The sequence below is a fragment of the Pectinophora gossypiella genome, chromosome 7 (assembly GCF_024362695.1).
Source record: "Pectinophora gossypiella chromosome 7, ilPecGoss1.1, whole genome shotgun sequence".
NCBI classification, from domain to species: domain Eukaryota; kingdom Metazoa; phylum Arthropoda; class Insecta; order Lepidoptera; family Gelechiidae; genus Pectinophora; species Pectinophora gossypiella.
This window is the reverse complement of record NC_065410.1, coordinates 331,365-349,746: the sequence shown is the minus strand read 5'-3', so window position 1 is coordinate 349,746 and position 18,382 is coordinate 331,365. Positions and strand designations below refer to the sequence as shown.

At 41.4% G+C, this 18,382-nt stretch overlaps 2 protein-coding genes across 3 annotated transcripts in view; both read left to right on the top strand.

Annotated features, from left to right (window-relative positions):
• Positions 1-5,058, top strand: part of LOC126368266 (lysosomal-trafficking regulator) — a 46,224-nt gene extending 41,166 nt beyond the window's left edge. The window contains exons 50-54 of the mRNA XM_050012163.1: positions 1,421-1,566; positions 1,839-2,095; positions 2,523-2,746; positions 3,640-3,817; positions 4,105-5,058. Coding sequence (XP_049868120.1) covers positions 1,421-1,566; positions 1,839-2,095; positions 2,523-2,746; positions 3,640-3,817; positions 4,105-4,228 — 929 coding nt within the window. The 3' untranslated portion in view covers positions 4,229-5,058. The remainder of the gene's footprint in view (positions 1-1,420; positions 1,567-1,838; positions 2,096-2,522; positions 2,747-3,639; positions 3,818-4,104) is intronic.
• A 705-nt stretch (positions 5,059-5,763) lies between these two features.
• On the top strand, positions 5,764-17,932 carry LOC126368165 (U4/U6.U5 tri-snRNP-associated protein 1). Of its 2 annotated transcripts, XM_050012052.1 has the most exons (17): positions 5,764-6,006; positions 7,395-7,557; positions 7,754-8,016; positions 8,226-8,358; positions 8,779-8,884; positions 9,170-9,295; positions 10,091-10,204; positions 11,186-11,389; positions 12,016-12,144; positions 13,024-13,111; positions 14,124-14,257; positions 14,600-14,764; positions 15,031-15,136; positions 15,462-15,489; positions 15,568-15,639; positions 16,349-16,577; positions 17,168-17,932. In XM_050012052.1, the coding sequence occupies exons 1-17, from the start codon at positions 5,868-5,870 to the stop codon at positions 17,291-17,293; spliced, it is 2,325 nt and encodes a 774-aa protein (XP_049868009.1). In that variant the 5' UTR covers positions 5,764-5,867; the 3' UTR covers positions 17,294-17,932. The 2 variants fall into 2 exon arrangements, with proteins under 2 accessions (XP_049868009.1, XP_049868008.1); XM_050012051.1 differs by having other exon boundaries at positions 15,462-15,639.
• Positions 17,933-18,382: the final 450 nt, after the last annotated feature.

The window sequence follows — 18,382 nt, the reverse complement described above, 5'->3', positions numbered from 1 at the left end:
AGTGACGAAGTTTCGCGATCAATATATCATGACAAACGCAATCGAAGGCTTTGGAAAGGTCACAAAAGACACCAATAGCATCTTTGGACTCCTCCCAAGCCTGAAAAACATGATTTATTAACTCAACACCAGCATCGGTTGTTGAGCGACCCTTTGTGAAACCAAATTGTTTATTAGACATTAAATTGTTTAAATTGAAATGTTGAAGTAATTGCAGTAATAAAATTTTTTCAAATATTTTACTAAGCGTGGGTAGTATAGATATTGGTCTAAAATTAGTAGGGTCAGAAGTACTACCAGCTTTAAACAATGGAATGACTTTACTGTGCTTCATTAAATCTGGAAACACACCATTGTCTACACATTTATTAAATATACATGATAGATAGGGAGCTATGCAATCAATCACGGAGTTAATGACTTTAACAGAGAGACCATGAAGATCTGCAGTCTTTTTCATTTCTAAAGATTTAAAAGCTCTTAAGACGTCCCTAGGACTCACGTGTGTAAATGTTAGTTTATCTACTTTGGGCGTATCTATGTGCTCCTTTACAAGTGATTGAGCGAGTGCAGGAGATGACTTCAGGTCCTTGGTAGTCGAAAATGGAATGTCAGTAAAGAATTTTTCAAAAGCTTCAGCAACTTGCTTATCATTTGTGAGTAGTTTACCGTCAATTTGTAATTGATACTCGAGATCGCGTGCTTTGACTTTCCCATTTTCGCTATTTATAACTTTCCAAGTCATTTTAATAATATCTGAGCTACCTTTAATTTTACTGCTAACAAACATTGCCTTCGCGGTAACGCAAACACGTTTGAAAACTTTTGAATACCGTTTTACATAGTCGTGAAAAGCTACGCTATGATTGTATGTTCTTTCTTCATAAAGTTCATACAACCTGTTTCTACTCTTATAAATTCCTACCGTCGCCCAGTCACTAAAAATTCGTGTGTCTGCTTTCTTAATTGTTTTTGCCTTAAATACTTTACTAACTTCCGATTTTGTTAGATTAAATAGGGAGTTATATAACAAATTTGGGTCATCACAGTAAGGAAGTTCTGGTAATTTGTTTGACATATTATCTTTGAATTGTTCTAAACGACTACTTGATATGGGATTGCATGTAACATCCTTTTTCAGAGAGCGGTCAATAAATAAGTTGAAAGATATTTGTTGACCACAGTGATCTGACTTTAATTTATTAATTATTAATTTATCACAAGGTTCTAAGTTACTAAAAATATTATCGATACATTTCGCGGACTGTGACGTGATTCGGGTTGGTTCTGAAAAAAGATTTACAAGATTATAACACAGAAATAAAGATTTGAATGTAGTACTTAATGAGCACACACAAAACTACTTACAAACTGTAATCCAAGAGACACTAATGCTTATCATAGTAATGGCGTACCCCAGGTGAGGCGCACGCGGTGACCCCGGGCGGCGCGTTTGCCGGTGCGCTGGCGCTGATATCGTGGGGACATTCCGACAACATGGTGCGGGTCAAGCGCCGCCGGGACGCCCGGCCAGACCTGCTGCTGCATGTGCCCGCCTTAGATCAGGTTTATTTCAATTAATGCCATTTCAGATTTCAGTCATCATGATTTTCAGTCAAATGAGCTAGAATTCCGGCCAAGTAGTCGAAGCCATTTGCGGCAAATCAACAATAAGTCACGTAAAAAAACTAGAAGCACAGAATGTGGACTCGGTGATGTAATGGTTAACACGCTCGTCCCGGCTGGACAAAAGCTACGAATTCGAATTCCATCGGAATCAACCTCAATCTTCCTGTTTTCTCTTCGTACGTCCATTAACAAATGCCGGTCGCCCCCAGATAACAGTGGTGCGCACGTCGTGCGTGAGGTCGGGCTGCGGCAGCCCCGTGCTGATGGGGCACACGTCTGGCCGCGTGGTGGCGCTGTGGCTGCGGCCGGGGGTGGGGCCGGGGGCGGGGGCCGGGCCGGGGGCGGGGGCGCCGCGCACGCTGCACGCGCACGCCGCGCCCGTGGCCGACATACACGTGTGCGGCCGGGCGGGGCTGCTGGCCACCGCCAGCGTCGACGGCAAGATCGTGCTGTGGGACCTCAATGAGTAAGAAATATTCCATTTATTTTCTCTCTTTTTAAGGCGATTTGGGTAGTCAGAAATTCTTGACGGAACGAATTTTCACTGACCGTCCGACACAGAATTAACACGATACAAAATTTACCACGGCAACGATCATATTTTGAAAAGCGCTGTGATCACATTTCTAAACTGTCACAGGCTTTACTTTTATAATAAAACTACTTCTTGTTTTAGCAGCTAAATGGAAAAGAAGTATTAAAAAAACTAGTAATTTATTTATTCATTTCATTTGTAATAGGACTTTATCCATATTGGTACAAACTGTTATAAGAATTGGATGCAGATAGACTGTAGAAGACACTAATGAATGTAGTTCACGTCGTCCGATCGGTAGGACGAAGCAGTCAGCCACGTGGTCCGAGGGCGATATATTACTTTTTACTCCCACCAGCTTGTCATACATCCGCACGCTGCCCAACCGCGACATGCTAGCAGTATCTCTGGTCACAATCAGCGAGACCCTCTGCGACGTAGCGAGCGTGCACTCCCCTGCCGGCCCCCGTAGCGAGCAGGGCGTGAACGACAGTATGGAAGACAGCGACAGTTATGAGAAGGACGCCACATACAAGTACCAGTCGCTGGTGCGCGTGCATACTGTCAATGCGAGCTTCGTTGGTAAGTTGTTGGGGACAAACTGTTTATTCTGTTGGTAACACTGACATGATTTGAAACTGATGTAAAAAAGATTATTCGCGGTAAATGGAACCGAGGTATCTCGATCGATCTTTAACTATCTTTAGACTCTATTCGCTCTGTTTAGACTTTTTTGAATATATCATAAACCGATACAGCAGCAAATCTTCAGGCAGACACAAACTTCATTTTAATTTAGTTTGCTAATTTAAAGCTACGTCTATCCTTGTCTTGCACATATTGTAAAAGGAGGACGGCTTTAATTTTAGAACTTCGTAGACTGTACGTAGTATTATTCCCTATTCTATGGCTGTAGTTCACAGTAATATTAAGTTTGTCTGCCAAAACTGGCATCAGCTGGAACATGTTGAAAATGTATTTCCTTTCTCTCTTCATCGGTTTGTACACATTTCTGATAATTTTGGGTAAGGCCTGAACCCAGGTGTTAATGACTGTTAATGATCGTGACATGTATCATTTGTGGGACGTGCGCGTCACTACAAAGAGGTAGCGGGAGGCGAGGACGACTCCAGCGCTACTATTCGGTTCGGAACGAGACTGCAACAACACACGCGCGTGAAGGGTGCGTCCTTCTAAACGACCATCGTCGAAACGACGACATTTATAATTATTTGTAATCTCTTATTAATTTATTATATCCATGTGAAGTTGCTACTAGCGCTTGTACTAAATGAAGCACCCAAAACCACCTGTCTCATCGGCGTAAGAAACTACGGCAGCGACTCTTCCCTGCGAGATTGAGGAGCGAGAGGAGACCGTCGGCAGAGCGGTCGAAGCGGGCCTTAACAATGACTTAAAATCACCATGACGCTTATTATTCTTGACTTGTCAAAAGTTGTCATTGGTGTCCACAGGCAGTGTGAAGGTATCGGACCGTGTCACGAGCATCTGCTACTCGGCAGCTGCGGAGGGTGTGAGCGTGAACTGTATCGCTTGCGGGGTAGATAGCGGAGCAGTGAGGCTGTACTCCTCGTGGGACCTGCGGCAGGTGGCCTACATCCCGCCCGCTGAGCACGCCACGCCACTAATCAGGTATACATTTCACAAGAATAACTCCAATACTAAATACTGGTCTACTATACTCACTGTGGCTCACTGCTGGGTACTGCTCCATACTCCATCACGCTACTCATATAAGTACTATTATGTTAAAAAACGTTATGCAAAAAGGATTATGATAATTAAAATTATGACCAAACCATTTATGCATTTTAAGAGAATCCCGTCATAAAATCGTTTATCGATATCGATAAATGATTGGCGACGCTTGTTGTAATAAAATAATGCACAAAACAGTAACAGCAAATTTGTGTCGACAGTCTGACATACAGCAGCGACTCGTCGTTGCTGTTCGGCTGCTACGCGGGCGGCACGGTGGTGGCGTGGGAGAGCGGCGCGGGCGGCCCGGCCGTGCGCCTGCTGCCCGCGCATGCGCTCTTCTGACGCCGCCGCCCGCGCTGCTGCCTCGCGCCCGGCTGACTGCGCATGCTTATGGTACCTGGCTCAAATGTGCCCATTCTGGTTAACATAAACTTCGTTTTATTAGTTTTATCTTATAGGCACTGTTATTATAACTGAACGAACCAGACGACTACATGACGACAATGTGAAAGTTTCTAATTCATTGTGAAAACAAACTTACCATGACAACTCACGTATTATGTACTCTAAGAACAATAATCCATATAGATCGATCGATAATATTGCGAGGTGTGATCTCAAATATTTTCCCAATGGGCAGCTTTGTAGTTGTAATATGATCATACGGTTGCTAAGGCTGCGTGTTGAAGACTACTGTAGATGGTATCATGATATTTTCGAAAACATATCTATTACAGCCTTATATAAATAGCACTAAAAAGCAATGAAATATATACTAGAACTTAAGAGCCGACGACGCCAAAAAAATATATTGTAATTTATATAAAATGTCCCAAAATTCGTAGATTACTATTGATGTTGTCTTCCGATAACTCTCATGATGATATTTTGTGTGATTGAGTGCAATAATATTGGCCTATGCAGTTTTTTTATTTCCTAGTTTGTACATATTTATATTGTAAATAAATATAATCCAGAGTATTTATATCACCCGAACAGGATCTATTTTAAATGTTATCATATTTTTACAATTTAAATTATATATTATTTACATTGTAATTATTTTTATACATAAGAGTAACTTGCTAATAGTGTGTGTTTTAAACATTCCTATCGTTGCTTGATTTAGTAAATGAATCGTGTTAATAATAAAATAAATCATTTTACCAAAGCTTCATTGTTTTAATTTTCTACGGAATCTTGAAAAATATTCAGCCCTGTACAGTTTGTGCTAGAGCAACACGTGTCCCCGACAGACCTAAGCAGTAATTGGACTAATGTTAAGGTTTAGAGACCAGTGAGTCTCTACCTGTCTCTACAGTCACAACAATTACAATGACTTGCTTTGTGTACTCGTAGTGATGGATTTAAAACTTTCCCAACAGGGCACCCTCAGGCCTGTTGTCTTAAATTTTGTACCGGGTGAAAGCCCTCAGCGCTCTCCATTTGTCCGGCCAAGTAGTTAATGCCATCAGCGGTAAATCTACAATAAGTCATGTCCAAAACAGTACCTAAAATTTCAGCCTTCTAATATACTATTATCACAATAAATATCTATTATCGCATACACAAGAAACTCGAGTTCACTAATAATCTCATTGATCCAATATGGATCGGTCAGTGCTAAGGTAAGCTATTTTTTTGCTAGATAAGAACTTTTGAATTAATGGGTTATCGGACCTCGCGTGCTAGCTTAAATCAATATTTATCTGTTTGAGAATGCATTTTTAAGAAATTTTGTAAAGAAATACAGCATTTCGTAGTGCGTGATCACGAGCATGACTTTCGAATCATTTGTACTTACTTCAAACATGGCTGAATGGAGTGAAGCCATTGCTATCAACATGAGATTAGTAAAATAAATAAAGTGACAAGAAAACAAAATGGTGGTACAACGTGTTATGAAAATAAAACGTAATATTGATTGATACGATTTGTTTGCAAAAATACATTTTGAGAGACACCTTATTTTGATTTGACAATGGGTTCAAAAAAGCATAAGAAAGAATCTAAAAAGAAGAAGCACAGGAGTAGGTCCCGCTCGCCTTTAGACAACGAGGAACGTGAGAGGAAAAGGCACAAGAAACACAAGGATCGTAAGAAGGACCGCTCTCCAGACGGTTAGTAGCCCTTTATTATTATCTAGATGTAAGACGCCAGCCTCTGATGATGATCTCTCCTTCGTTCTAGTTTATATTACTGCGATTTGAGCTAGAACGTGGTACAGTGTAATAGCGAAACTGCTATGACTAATATTGTTGTTCTAGAGATCATAATTGGAGACAGCGTATTTATCCGTTGACGTAATAATGGCATTTTCTGCTCGTTATTTCAGACTCGGTGGCATGCCAGCCGGGCCACCGCGTCCCGGCCGCAGCGGCGAGGTGGGTATTGTATAGTGAGACTACAGAACCAGTGTGAAACACAACATACCCAAGTGCAGGTGTTATTAAAATAATCTGAAACGTTTATGAATGCACTTGAGAGAAATTTTAGATAAAATAAAAAAACAAATTATATACAATCTTAAAATTTCTGAATAGCTAACATGTGAATGTTATAATTTGGCTAATAATATTGTTGCATAATAATTATAATTATTGTGGAAACAAAGAGAGGATAACTATTCTCTTATTTCATCACTATTTAGTAGCTATTCAGCTGTGAAATTAACTGCATCTGTACAATGTTAATTAGAACTTAAATTGTAAGTGTATATAAAACACACACAAAGCAATACATTAAAGCTTTGTTGTGCACTCTTGCATAAAACACAAAATTTAATTAGAGAATGTCAAATTTACTAACTAGTAATAAAAAAGAAACATTCCCCTTGGCATAGAACAGTAAAAGATATCCATTGTAATTTGTAACAATTGTAAACATTGTTTACCCAAATAAAACAAAACCAAACAAGATTTACGTCTGAAGTAATTCGGCCCACATTTTTATCGAGCTACAACAATATGTGTTAACATACTACCTGCAAGTGCCATCTGCCTCTGCCACCATGTAGTAAATACATTTAATTCAGGTCTGTTTTGGTGAGAAAGGCAACCCAATGCAGATATGCAAAAGGGCTTGGCTGACTCGGCGACTCGGCAAGGCAAGGTGGATGGCCTAGGGCAATGGTAGAGGGCAAATAGTTATCATCGGCCAGACACATCATCTGACCTCTCCTTCAGTTGTATCGGTTTTCCGTTCCACTGAAGCAAGGAGGGGTAAGACGAGTGTGTGCGCCTGCGTTTTGCGCGAACGTCCTAATATATCCTGCTTACCTGACCGCTTCTGTTGATTCGAAGTGATCTCTGTGGCCAAAATCGGTCGGAGATCATCATCACATTTAATTATTATTTCAAGTTTAAAAATACTAAGACTAAAATGAAATAATTAATTGTTTATTTTCAAAATACGTAACAAAATTCATAGTGTCAATAAAAAGTAGTCTATAGAAATTTATTGCAAGTTTTTTCCAGCAGTAAAAGTGTGTAAATATTGGTTGTTGCAGTTGAGGAGGTACCCGTGGATTCTCATCTACAGAAGACAGACAATGGTGTAGAGAGAGTAGTGGAGCGCAGCAGCTCCAGCTCTGAGCCAGAGCGGGAGAAAGAACGTGAACGGGAGCGGGATCGCCGCCTGCGCGCACACAGGGAGGATGGGGAGGGACACAGGTAAGGGAAGACCTATGCTTCATTTATGTTGGATGCATGAAACCACATTCTCAGCTACTAATCTGTGTCCATTATTTTTCAAATTGTCTAATCGATGTCTGAACACATAAATTGATGTTGAGATTATGAACCTTTAAGAACCCTTAAGAACTTTTTGTACAGGAATTGTTATATCTAAAAACTTGTAATTTGTCAGCTATGAGCGCGATGTCGAGCGCGAGCGTACACGCGACCGTGAGCGCGAGGTGGAGCGCGAGCGCCCGCGGGAGCGAGAGCGGGAGCGGGCACATGAGCGGGAGCGGGTTCATGAGCGCGAAAAGCCACAGGAGCGAGCGCGGGATAAGTCCCCGGAGAACGCGGCCGGCGGCGGGGCGCAGGAGAGCCTCTCCATCGAGGAGACCAACCGCCTGCGCGCTAAATTGGGCCTGAAGCCGCTTGAAGTCAACGAGCCACCTGCTGGTAAGCAACACAAGTGAATGTTTTAAATGAAGTCACTAGAATATTTTGATACAAAAAGATTAAATAATTTTAAAACTAAAATCTGCAATGGAGATGGTTTGTTATCATTCTAATCTTTTTATCATTTTTTCTCTGCAAGCCAAGTAATATTAGTTTAATTAAACAATTTTCAAAACAAGTAATTAATACGTAAATACATTGTGATGTAGAGGACGGCAAGATAAAGGACGACCTCGGCGAGTTCTACCACAAGCCGGCGGCGAACATCGCGCAGCAGAAGAAGTCCGAAAAGATCCGCGAGCGGCTCGAGCAGCGCAAAGAGAAGAGGAAGATTGAACAGAAGTATTTTGCATTTTATTCACTACACACTCATACACAAAATAACCCTCCTTTATTGCAGTCAATTTTACATCCATATCAGCTAGGAAAAAATATAAAAATACAAATAAAAACCACATTTATTCCATTAGACTTGGTAGTATAGTGTAGCAGTTTTGATATCAAGTTATTAGACGGATATGATCAACTTTAGAGGGACAAATGGTTAGCTGATCGTGTTAACATCGTCATGTTAGCAAGGACACAATCCCTCTGTCAGTTTTTATGGCGAGGCCGGGAAGGAAAGCAGCCGCTTTTTGTTCACAAAAAATCACATATCCGAGACACATTCATTACATACGATTTTTGGTGGAGTCTTTTCCGTGTTAATCACATTTTATGTCATTTGTTACTTGACTTTTCATAGGAAATACACTTTCGCAGGTTACAAATTACAACTCTCGGCGAAGGATCAGACGATGAGGACGCGTCGGCCTGGGTGCAGAAGTCTCGGGAAATTCAGAAGCAAAAACAAGAAGCTGCCAAGAGGGTAACTATTACGATCATACATCATGAAAGTAGATGTTTACAACACAATACAAAATACTTACACACAACCTCATACACATTTTTTTTTGTTATTGTATTAACAGTAATAATCGTATAAAAAATCGTTAAAAGATAGACTGCCATTCTTCCGCCCGACAATGGTCTTTATAGTTGTATTTATGTGTAAATTGTTTTATTCATAGTCGTTACGCGAATAAAGGGCCCCTGGCGGTTAAATAACAATATAGATGGAATCATAGTAAGTGAGGTTCCGTGTATGTTGCAGGCGGCCTTGCTGGACGAGATGGACGCGGTGTTCGGCGTGTCGGCGCTGCTGGACGAAGGGGGCCGCCCGCGCCGCTACGACGCCGCCGCGCTGCGCGGGCTGCGCGTCGCGCACGACATCCACGCCGTGCGTACACGTCCTTACATGCTCTTACCTCACGATATTCCGGAAGGATATCGAAGCCTTTGACTAATAGTCGGACGTCTGTCCATGTAGATAGCGTTCGCTGCGTCTAGTGGTCGAAACCCTCGATATAATTTGTGCCGCTGCGCAGTTTCTGTATAGACTCTGCTGGGCGCAGAATACGCTCATTAGCGGGGCGCGATAGCATTCCCCCCAATTTTCTCAAGTATACGAAATTTCTTAATTATTACGAGTGATTCAGGTATTGCTCAAAAAGTTAGTAAGTTTCCTCACACAGAAGTAAAATGTATCTAATAGGGTAGTTTAGTTAATTTTTACAAAACACGAAATTACTATTTTTATGAAAAATCAACCTGTGACGTTATAAAAAAGTGGCAAATCTCGCACTTATTATTACATTTTTCTTTATTCAAAATCATTAATAAGTTAATAGAAAAACCTTTTTTGTTTTTTTGTAGATCTGCCTTTATTTAATAATCACAATGTCATACTTTATCTTTGACCTAGGAAACTACCCAATCCCATTTTATGCAGCTTCTCTGTTTGAGAGAAGTCAAAGCGCCTTCATATGCTCTTTAAGTCGAGATCAATGTTCAGTGAGCTGTCGAGTCCTATACAGTTACAATTAAACTTGTTTTCGTTTTGCACTAATCCAGAGCGGAGGAAAGGGAGAGAGGCCCTTTGCGCTATAGCGGTGGGGTGGTGTGGGGTGACACCAGCATTTGTCGCAATATTTGTCGTTGTAACAGATATTGAGTGCAATATTCTGTTGTACAGATCGCGGACGAACGCGAGACGATCCTGACGCTGGCTGACAAGCCGGTGCTGGCCGAGGACGACGAGGATGTACTCGTCAACGTGAACATCGTCGACGACGAGAAGTATAAGAAGGTATCAGAATCATTTATTCAACGTAATTATCATAGATAAACTTGTTGAACGTCAATGTAACATTTTTGAATCTACGTCATTTCGAAGGTGTTATAGCCGAGGAGAAGATATGACAAGAAACTGCAACAGCAACACATCTTTTAAATCAATGTAGGCATAATAACTAAAGAAACGCTTTTTTACATAAAGTAAGTTTCACATGAGCTTTAAATTTAATGTGACATGATTTCCGAGTGTATACATATTAGTACTCGTAACCGTTTTCTATTGTTGTTGATTAGTAGTGTATGCATGTGTGACCGTAGACCAAATAAATGATTTAACTATCTGTCTAAAATGTTGAGTACGCTATTGTATTAAGATCAAAGCTGCATTTAACCATAATGCCAAACCTCACTGAGAACATGGCGAATGACGTAGATGCGTAAATAACACTATTAAAAATCTTATAGTTTCTTAGATCTTAGTTAATTTACTACGGTGAACAACAAAAAAGGTTTTAGTAAATTTCCTGTTGATTGCAAGAAAACTTGTTTCTTTTGTCTCGTATGCAATTTTCCTATTTATTGTGTGCATCTTTATTATTATTATATTCTGTTGATGAGGTTGGTAATCTACTTCACAACCCACACGATAGTGTGTGTGTGTGTGTAAATGTGTATGTGTCTGTCTGTGGCATCGTAGCTCCCAAACGGATGATCTGATTTTAATGCTGTTTTTTTTATTGAAAGGTATATCAGTCGAGAGTGTTCTTAGCTATGTTTGGTGGAAATCGGTTCAGGTCTTCAAGGTCATCAGGTCGTTTGTTAGGTGTGATAGGAATGTTACACGCTCAGTTTGCTTGCAAGCATATGTGGGATCTGACATTTGAAACACTAATGTCTTCTAGAACCACTGAGCTGGTCTGCTGTTAGCGTACTTTTTGCTGGTCGGGATTTTTTTTTAATTTTAATTTAATTTTTGCCTCTTTCGTTGCGTCAGAACTTAGAGGAGCGCAAGAAGGCGCGCGCCGGCTACCAGGCGTACGACGACGAGGCGGAGCTGGAGGCGGCGGCGCTGGGCATGCGCAGGCCCGTGCTGGCCAAGTACGACGACGAGCTGCGCCGCGGCACGGACGACAAGAGCCGCGGCTTCCTCATCGGAGACGACGACGCCCTCGATGCCCAGAGGTTCCGCGATATCATGGTGAGCCACTGCTGCATTAACACCTTATTGTGAACACCGCGTAAATCATGTTCTGAAGTGATTTGACAATTAGTTCAGGTAAAAATTGGGATCACATATTTTAACCTAGATTAAAATTAGCTTGTCTATTGCTAGGTTTTTGTGAAAAAGCTTACGTTTAAAAACTTTATTTTTCAAAAAGGCGCTTACTTGGCTTTTATCTTAAGGTATCTTTAGGTATTTTCTATGTAAAATATTTGAAATGTTAACATTTAAATTGTTAATATGAAAAGAAAAAGACTAAGCTTGTTTCCAACTAGGCAAATCAGTTACTTTTTACTAAACGTCAAAACACGAAATTACTATGGAATTTGTATGAAAAAGCACACAGAAGAATAAGAATAAAATAAATTTATTGCCAGTAACAATGTACATTTGCTATATAAACTAAGTAGTGACGTCATAGAAAAACGTGATAAAATGTCGGACTTATTATTACGTTTTTCTTGATTCAAATTCATAAACAAGTTAAATAGAAAAATGAAAATGCTTTTCGTTAGTTTTACATCTGTCTTTATTTAGTCAGATTTTCATAATTTATCTTGAATCTAGTACACGAGCCAATTGAATGGTAATTGTGTTCCCAGAGACAAGAGCGCCTCCAGGGCGGGCCCGACAAGCGGCTAGAGTCGCTGCGCATGCCGGAGCTGCGCGTCGCCTCCGAGTACCTCGACGAGCGCGAGATCGAGACCAAGTTCAAGAAGCCCAAGAAGAAGGTACAGTGGCTCTAAACCAATATGGCATTTTGACATTGCGCACTTTTATATGCGCAATTCGACATTTGCACATATAAAAGTAACTGCGCAATGCCGACAAGTGTCAAAAAGCAATAGTGTTTTTTTAGATGAATTGTTTCACTTGTTATAGCAGTAAAAATATAGGTCATAGTGGTAAATACGTATATTTCGTAGTGACAGTTTTTGCTAAGACAAAAGTACATACATAAGTCAATATAAAAACATTGGTGTTCTTATTATACATTACAACAAAGAGTTTTAACCGTTTCAATGTCGCCCCTGTTCACATTATTTTAGCATAACCAAACACACAATTCCAGTGATAATTAGAGCAAAGAGCCTTTCGATACTAGGGCCGTCTATTATAACTACTGAAAACCGCAGCGCGATGACGTCACATTGGTCACATAACTGTTGTCGGACCGCGGTCGGTGACCGTCAGGATGGCCTGTCACTACCCTTATTTTACATCGAAGTAATTATTAAAAGTTAGTGCTCAGCTGCTACCAGTTGGTACCCTAGATTTAAAGAAAATAATTACTTTTTTAGGTGACGCGCCATTCTAGCATCAGGATCGCTGGTCACCTATGCAGTGAGAACAAACTGCGCACATTTATAGAGTTGTAACTAACTGGTACCTTCATATACGTAGTTTTGGAGCTGAAGTAGCTGAGTACTAACTTTTAGTAATTACTTCGATGTAAAATAATGGTAGTGACAGGCCATCCTAACGGTCACCGCGGTCAGCCGTCCGTCGCACTAGCCGATTTAAAATTAATGTCAATTTAAAGGGGTTTTGTAATTCCTCATGGTATATAATGTGGCATAAAAATAGAATTGTGTGTTCTCCGTCAACAGGGTAAAATGCGTAAGAAAGCCAAAGAGGAGCCTATCGACGTGGACGACTACGACGCGGGCACTGGCCCGCTGCTCACTGACGACACAGGTATTATAAACATACTATATTACACCTGAGTTTTCCTTTTTCTATTTTACTTATTTATGAATTTTAAATAAGGAAAACGTAATAATAAGTCCGACATTTTGTCACGTTTTTATGTGACGTCACAGGTTGCTTTTTGATTCGAATTCCATAGTAATTTCGTGTTTTGACGTTTAGTAAAAAGTAACTGATTTGACTAGTTGGAAACTAGCCTATTACAATGGGACCAGACAACATACGACGACAGACGTAGGAATCTATTATGAAACAGAGATAACTTTTAACAATCTGTCAGAAAACTATTCTTGTCGAAGGAAATACGATCTTGCAAGTTAGGGGAGTGAGACAACTTCGGATAACTATTGCTCAGAACTTCACTTGAATAATGATTAGGATTAAGCTATATTGAGGATTGTTACAATGTTCTCGTTGAAACATGTTTACTTTCGTTTATTAAGAAGCTTTACGTCTGTAACTGAGCGGCTAAAAAGTATAAAGTCTGTATTTTAGAAGCTGAAGTTAACAACCCTGTTTTAATGTTTTATGAACAATGGTGCTGATTCCTGTACACACCATCTAATTTTATTTTAAGTTGTACCCATACACCTCTCATAAGAAATAGACAACCAATCTCTATAAAAAAAGGGTCCGCGGCGCAACTTGTCACAAGCGCCGGCGTGTAACGACACTGTACAAGCGATGTTGCACTTTATTTGAACAGCCAGAACATCTTAATGTAAAGGAACGAACTTATACTATCTACTCGACTTAATGTATGCGTTTGTACAAAACGGTTCAGACGCTTTTATAGAAAAGTCTTTAGCGAATGTGAGTCTATTTGTTTATAGGATGTCAGTAGTTATACCTAGCATATTCTTATCCATTGAAAAAAAAAGGGACGAATGATTGACTGTGTTTTCGATGACAGTGGAAGAAGGGAATTGTCAGGATAGTAAGAATAATTGTGTGGTGTGTACTTATAAGAAACACGAGTAATGTTAATTGCGTTCGGCAGACGTGAAGCCGAGCTCGCTGGCGGCGCCGCTGGCTGTGGACGAGGAGGAGGTGGAGCCCGACAGCGAGCTGCAGGCGGCGCTGGCCCGCGCCAGGCGCCTGCGGCAGGCCGAGCGCGCCGCGCACGTGCCCAAGGTAACGTCTGGGTAACCGAACTCGTTATATACCGACCCGATTACTCTAGCAGTAGAAGGCGGCCAACCAGTTTGCAACAACGCACACTTCAGGACCCCGATACCGATTTCTTTTATTCAGCGCTTATCGCTATCGGCCTGCAAGAGTCGATTAATTCTTTCAAATATAAGCCTCGCATTCAGCGCCCGGAGCCGAGGTTCGCGCCCGATTGGGCATCCTCTGCCCCGGTTGTTTTAAATTTTGTCTTAGCGCTTGCCATAGTGTATAATATCAAAGAAGCAATGAATGACGTTTACAAATCGTCTCTGGTTACATATCATCTATCATAAACTGTCGCTTCAGGTGGAAGACATCCTGGAGCGCGTGAAAGAGGAGCCGGGCGCCGCGGAGGAGCCCGACACGGGCGACGGCATGGTGCTGGACGCCACGGCCGAGTTCTGCCGCACGCTGGGGGACATCCCCACCTACGGGCTGGCCGGGAACAGGCACCACCACGCAGAGATACTTGTACGTACACATCGACACGCCTTGCGGCGGACACAGGCACAAGTTATACGGCCTCACAACAACAATCCCTTGTAAGATTTTCACGATATGCCGGGAAAGACAAAAAACAGAACGTGTTCTAATGTTTTTGTTAATTTCCGGTTCAACATAGAAGACTCTCCTCTTAATTTATTTATCTATTGTTTTGTGTTCTTAGTTAAAGTATCAAAATAGGCAAAATATCTTGCTTGCAGATTTCAATTTATTTTTAATGTGTGTTTATTCAGGATTTCGAGCAAGAAATGGAGACAGAGGAGCCTGAGAGTGAGAGTAACGCTGGCGCGTGGAGCCGCGTCGATGTGGGCAGTGAGAAGCCGCCGGATCTCACCGCCGGTATGTATTGTAGCGTGTAGGGGTCGCTAGCTAGCGAGGAGTGGGCCACGCCTGTACCACGACACATCTACCGACCGTCCAACGGGCGGTAACAAACTTTTGAAAAAGTCTTCTGTTCATATTGGTAACGGTTTCATTTTTTAGACGTGGGTCCCAAGAGCTACGAAATCACTGATATATATACTATGTATAATATATGCACCTTGTTCGAGCACACGTTACATTTTTAAACGAGAGACTGCTCTTATTTTCGATCCGAAGGAATAATAGGCCATGACTTAGTGGCAGTCATTTGTACGTAAATGGTATCGTGCGCGTGCCGCAGGCAGCAGCGTGGGGCTGGAGGCGGAGCCGGCGCTGGGCGCGGGCGTGGCGGGCGCGCTGCAGCTGGCGCTCAGCAAGGGCTACCTGGAGAAGGCCGGCGCCGCGCCCGCGCCGCGCCACGTGCTCAACCACCTGCTCACCGCGCGGCACTACTCCATCGAGGACAAGACCGCCGCCGGGTAACTCGCTGTCTCACCTAGCGTCGCGACATGAACGCCGTTTTCACGTTTGTTCCGCTCATCAAGTCTTGTATTCATTTATGTTGATGGAACAAATTGCTGTCCTTTGTTATTATGTCAAAACGGCCGTCATAGCGTGGCTCAAGTTTAAGTACAAGCAAAACGTAATGCTAACACCCACCCGACCCGACTACAACCTGAGCGATCTTCCCCACAGTGCTATTCGTGGGATGTCGAAACAAGTAACGCTTTTGTGAGAGACAGTGACAAGCTTGATTTACTCTCCAAAACAGAAGAATGTGTTTTTAGATTTTTTATGAAATAAAGAGTTATGACGTCATAAATATTCAAACGTCGAACTCCTTTTTATATTATGGCCTCCTACTGGCAACTTTACCCCAATACACTGTGAGAAAGGTCACCACAGAGCAAGTGTAATTTAATTCAAGGATAATTCTTAACATACGCTCAAGCTCAGCATATTATATTCCTTTATATTGCTAGTCAGACGTACATCCATGGCAAAATCGCTCTTCGCTGCTCAGTAAGAATACTTTTATTTCCTTTGCCTTATTAGTAAGTAAATTCTACCTAAAATCTTACGCTTATAACTATGTAAATAGCGTTGATATTGCAAGTATCTCGTTCCCAATCAACCGTCGGTGTATAAACTATGCGTGCAACGTACTAATGCCGCGCGTGTCCCCAGCGAGGACGACAAGTACGGGCGGCGCGAGCGCGGCGGGCACTCGGGCCCGCTGGTGGAGTTCCGCGAGAAGGCGTCGTTCCGGCCCAACATCAAGCTGGAGTACGTGGACGACGACGGCCGCCCGCTCTGCCCCAAGGAGGCCTTCCGCTACCTCTCGCACAAGTTCCACGGCAAGGGCCCCGGCAAGAACAAGCAGGAGAAGCGCATCAAGAAGGCCGTGCAGGAAGGGGTGAGCACACGCTACGCTTACAGTAGGTTGAACTACATCTGGCCACACCATATCACTGTGCTTCTGTCCTTTTCTGTCACTCACAACCGTCATTTGCTAGAGCGAGATAGTGCGTAGTGGTAGAATGGACGACGCGGCAGAGTGGGGTTCCGCGTTACCAGATGTGGTTCAACCCTAAACCAGCATCTATCCACTGCTGATTTTATAGGATTAATTTTTTAACAATATTGTGGCAGAGCCGCCCTTTGTACGTTTGTTGAAATGATATTCCTGTGTACATGTTCCTTTTGTGCAATAAAGAATTGTGTATTGTATTGTAGAGCAAATTTTAAATAATTAGAACAAAACACCATATCATAATCATCTTTATTCTAATAAGTTTTTTTTTTATGAAAATACAACGAACGAATGTTATTCCAGTAGTACCTGCATAAGTATTGAAGAGTTGTCCGTTACTGGCAAATCAAGTGACGCCATTGGTGGTGTCAGCGCTCGAATATCCGTGCTATTTCATCCTCAAACACGACTAATCAGCCAGTGCTAATACAAAAATAATTCAACAGGGTGTTCATGGAATTGTTGTATTTCAGCTAATGAAGAAGATGAGTTCAACGGACACGCCGCTGGGGACACTGCAGATGTTGCAGGAGAAGCAGCGGGAGACACACTCGCCATACATCGTGCTCAGCGGCACCAAGCGCGAGCCCAACACATAGACACACGTAGGCACGAGCTGGTGCCCGCTGCTGACGCCGCCTCTGACGCCAGCACTGCTCGGCTATCATCTTGTGACATTAACAGGGTGAACCATCTCCTAACAAACAACTATCAGAAAATGACGTCTCCTAGGAAGACGCGGTTACTTCTTATAGCACGCATAGCCGTGCTATTCTTAATACGAAACTAACGGTGTTCCTTGCTATGGTTTCTACCATGAAACAACTTGTTCTCTCAACACTACACCGCAAAGTTTCGTATCAAAGTAAGCTGAAACTGATGTGTATTAATAACAGTCGTGATAACTTAGTTCGGGCTTTTAGAAATACCTTCGACATGAAGCGTTTTCTGTTACAAGCACAATATAACCGTATTTTAGCCATCCTGTGTCTAGAGACTTCTAAACAAACGCCTGTAATGCTATTACGAGCGATATACTGTAAGAGAAACATAATATAGTCAGTAGAAAGTTTAGACGCGTGTTCAGATGCTACAATAAGTGTAATTTCTCTTTCAAGTGCACTTTGAAACCGTTTCTTTTCCAAACGAGAGTGATACGGAAATATTAATTGTACAACATTGCAATAATACCCATTCCTAGGATATCTTTTATTAATAAATAAAATTATCGTAGAATATACCTTGTTTAATTGGTTGCTAAAGTAAACTGTATTAGCTGTAATTAAAGTTTATTTTTATTTGAGTTAAAATATCATTAAAATATACTTACAACATAGCACTTTCATAATATGAATACAACATAAAAACTATCTAAACAACTAAAAGAAAATTTCTAAAAAACATGCAAAGAATGAAAACATAATTCAAGCATATTTTATTAGTGCATGCTTTTTTACATTTCATTGGACCACAGCATGCATAATATGAATAAACAAGAGTACAAATAACTGGCAACACTTGTACAAACATGGAATAATGCTGTTAGTAATTTTTTCTACTCCTCTACTTTAATCTGGCATTTAAATAACCAAAAAGTCTAATATAAGTACATACATAATTAAACTCTTTGAAAAAGTGTACGCTCTATGGCCTATAAAAACATTGTTTACAAAGTGTAACTGTACTAT

Bases quoted from the DNA above. Each gene is read 5' to 3' on its own strand.
- LOC126368165 (XM_050012051.1), top strand. From the start codon at position 5,868: ATGGGTTCAAAAAAGCATAAGAAAGAATCTAAAAAGAAGAAGCACAGG. The intron at 8,359-8,778 runs GTATTTTGCATT...ACACTTTCGCAG, and splicing joins AAGAGGAAGATTGAACAGAA to GTTACAAATTACAACTCTCG. The intron at 14,765-15,030 runs GTACGTACACAT...GTGTTTATTCAG, and splicing joins ACCACCACGCAGAGATACTT to GATTTCGAGCAAGAAATGGA.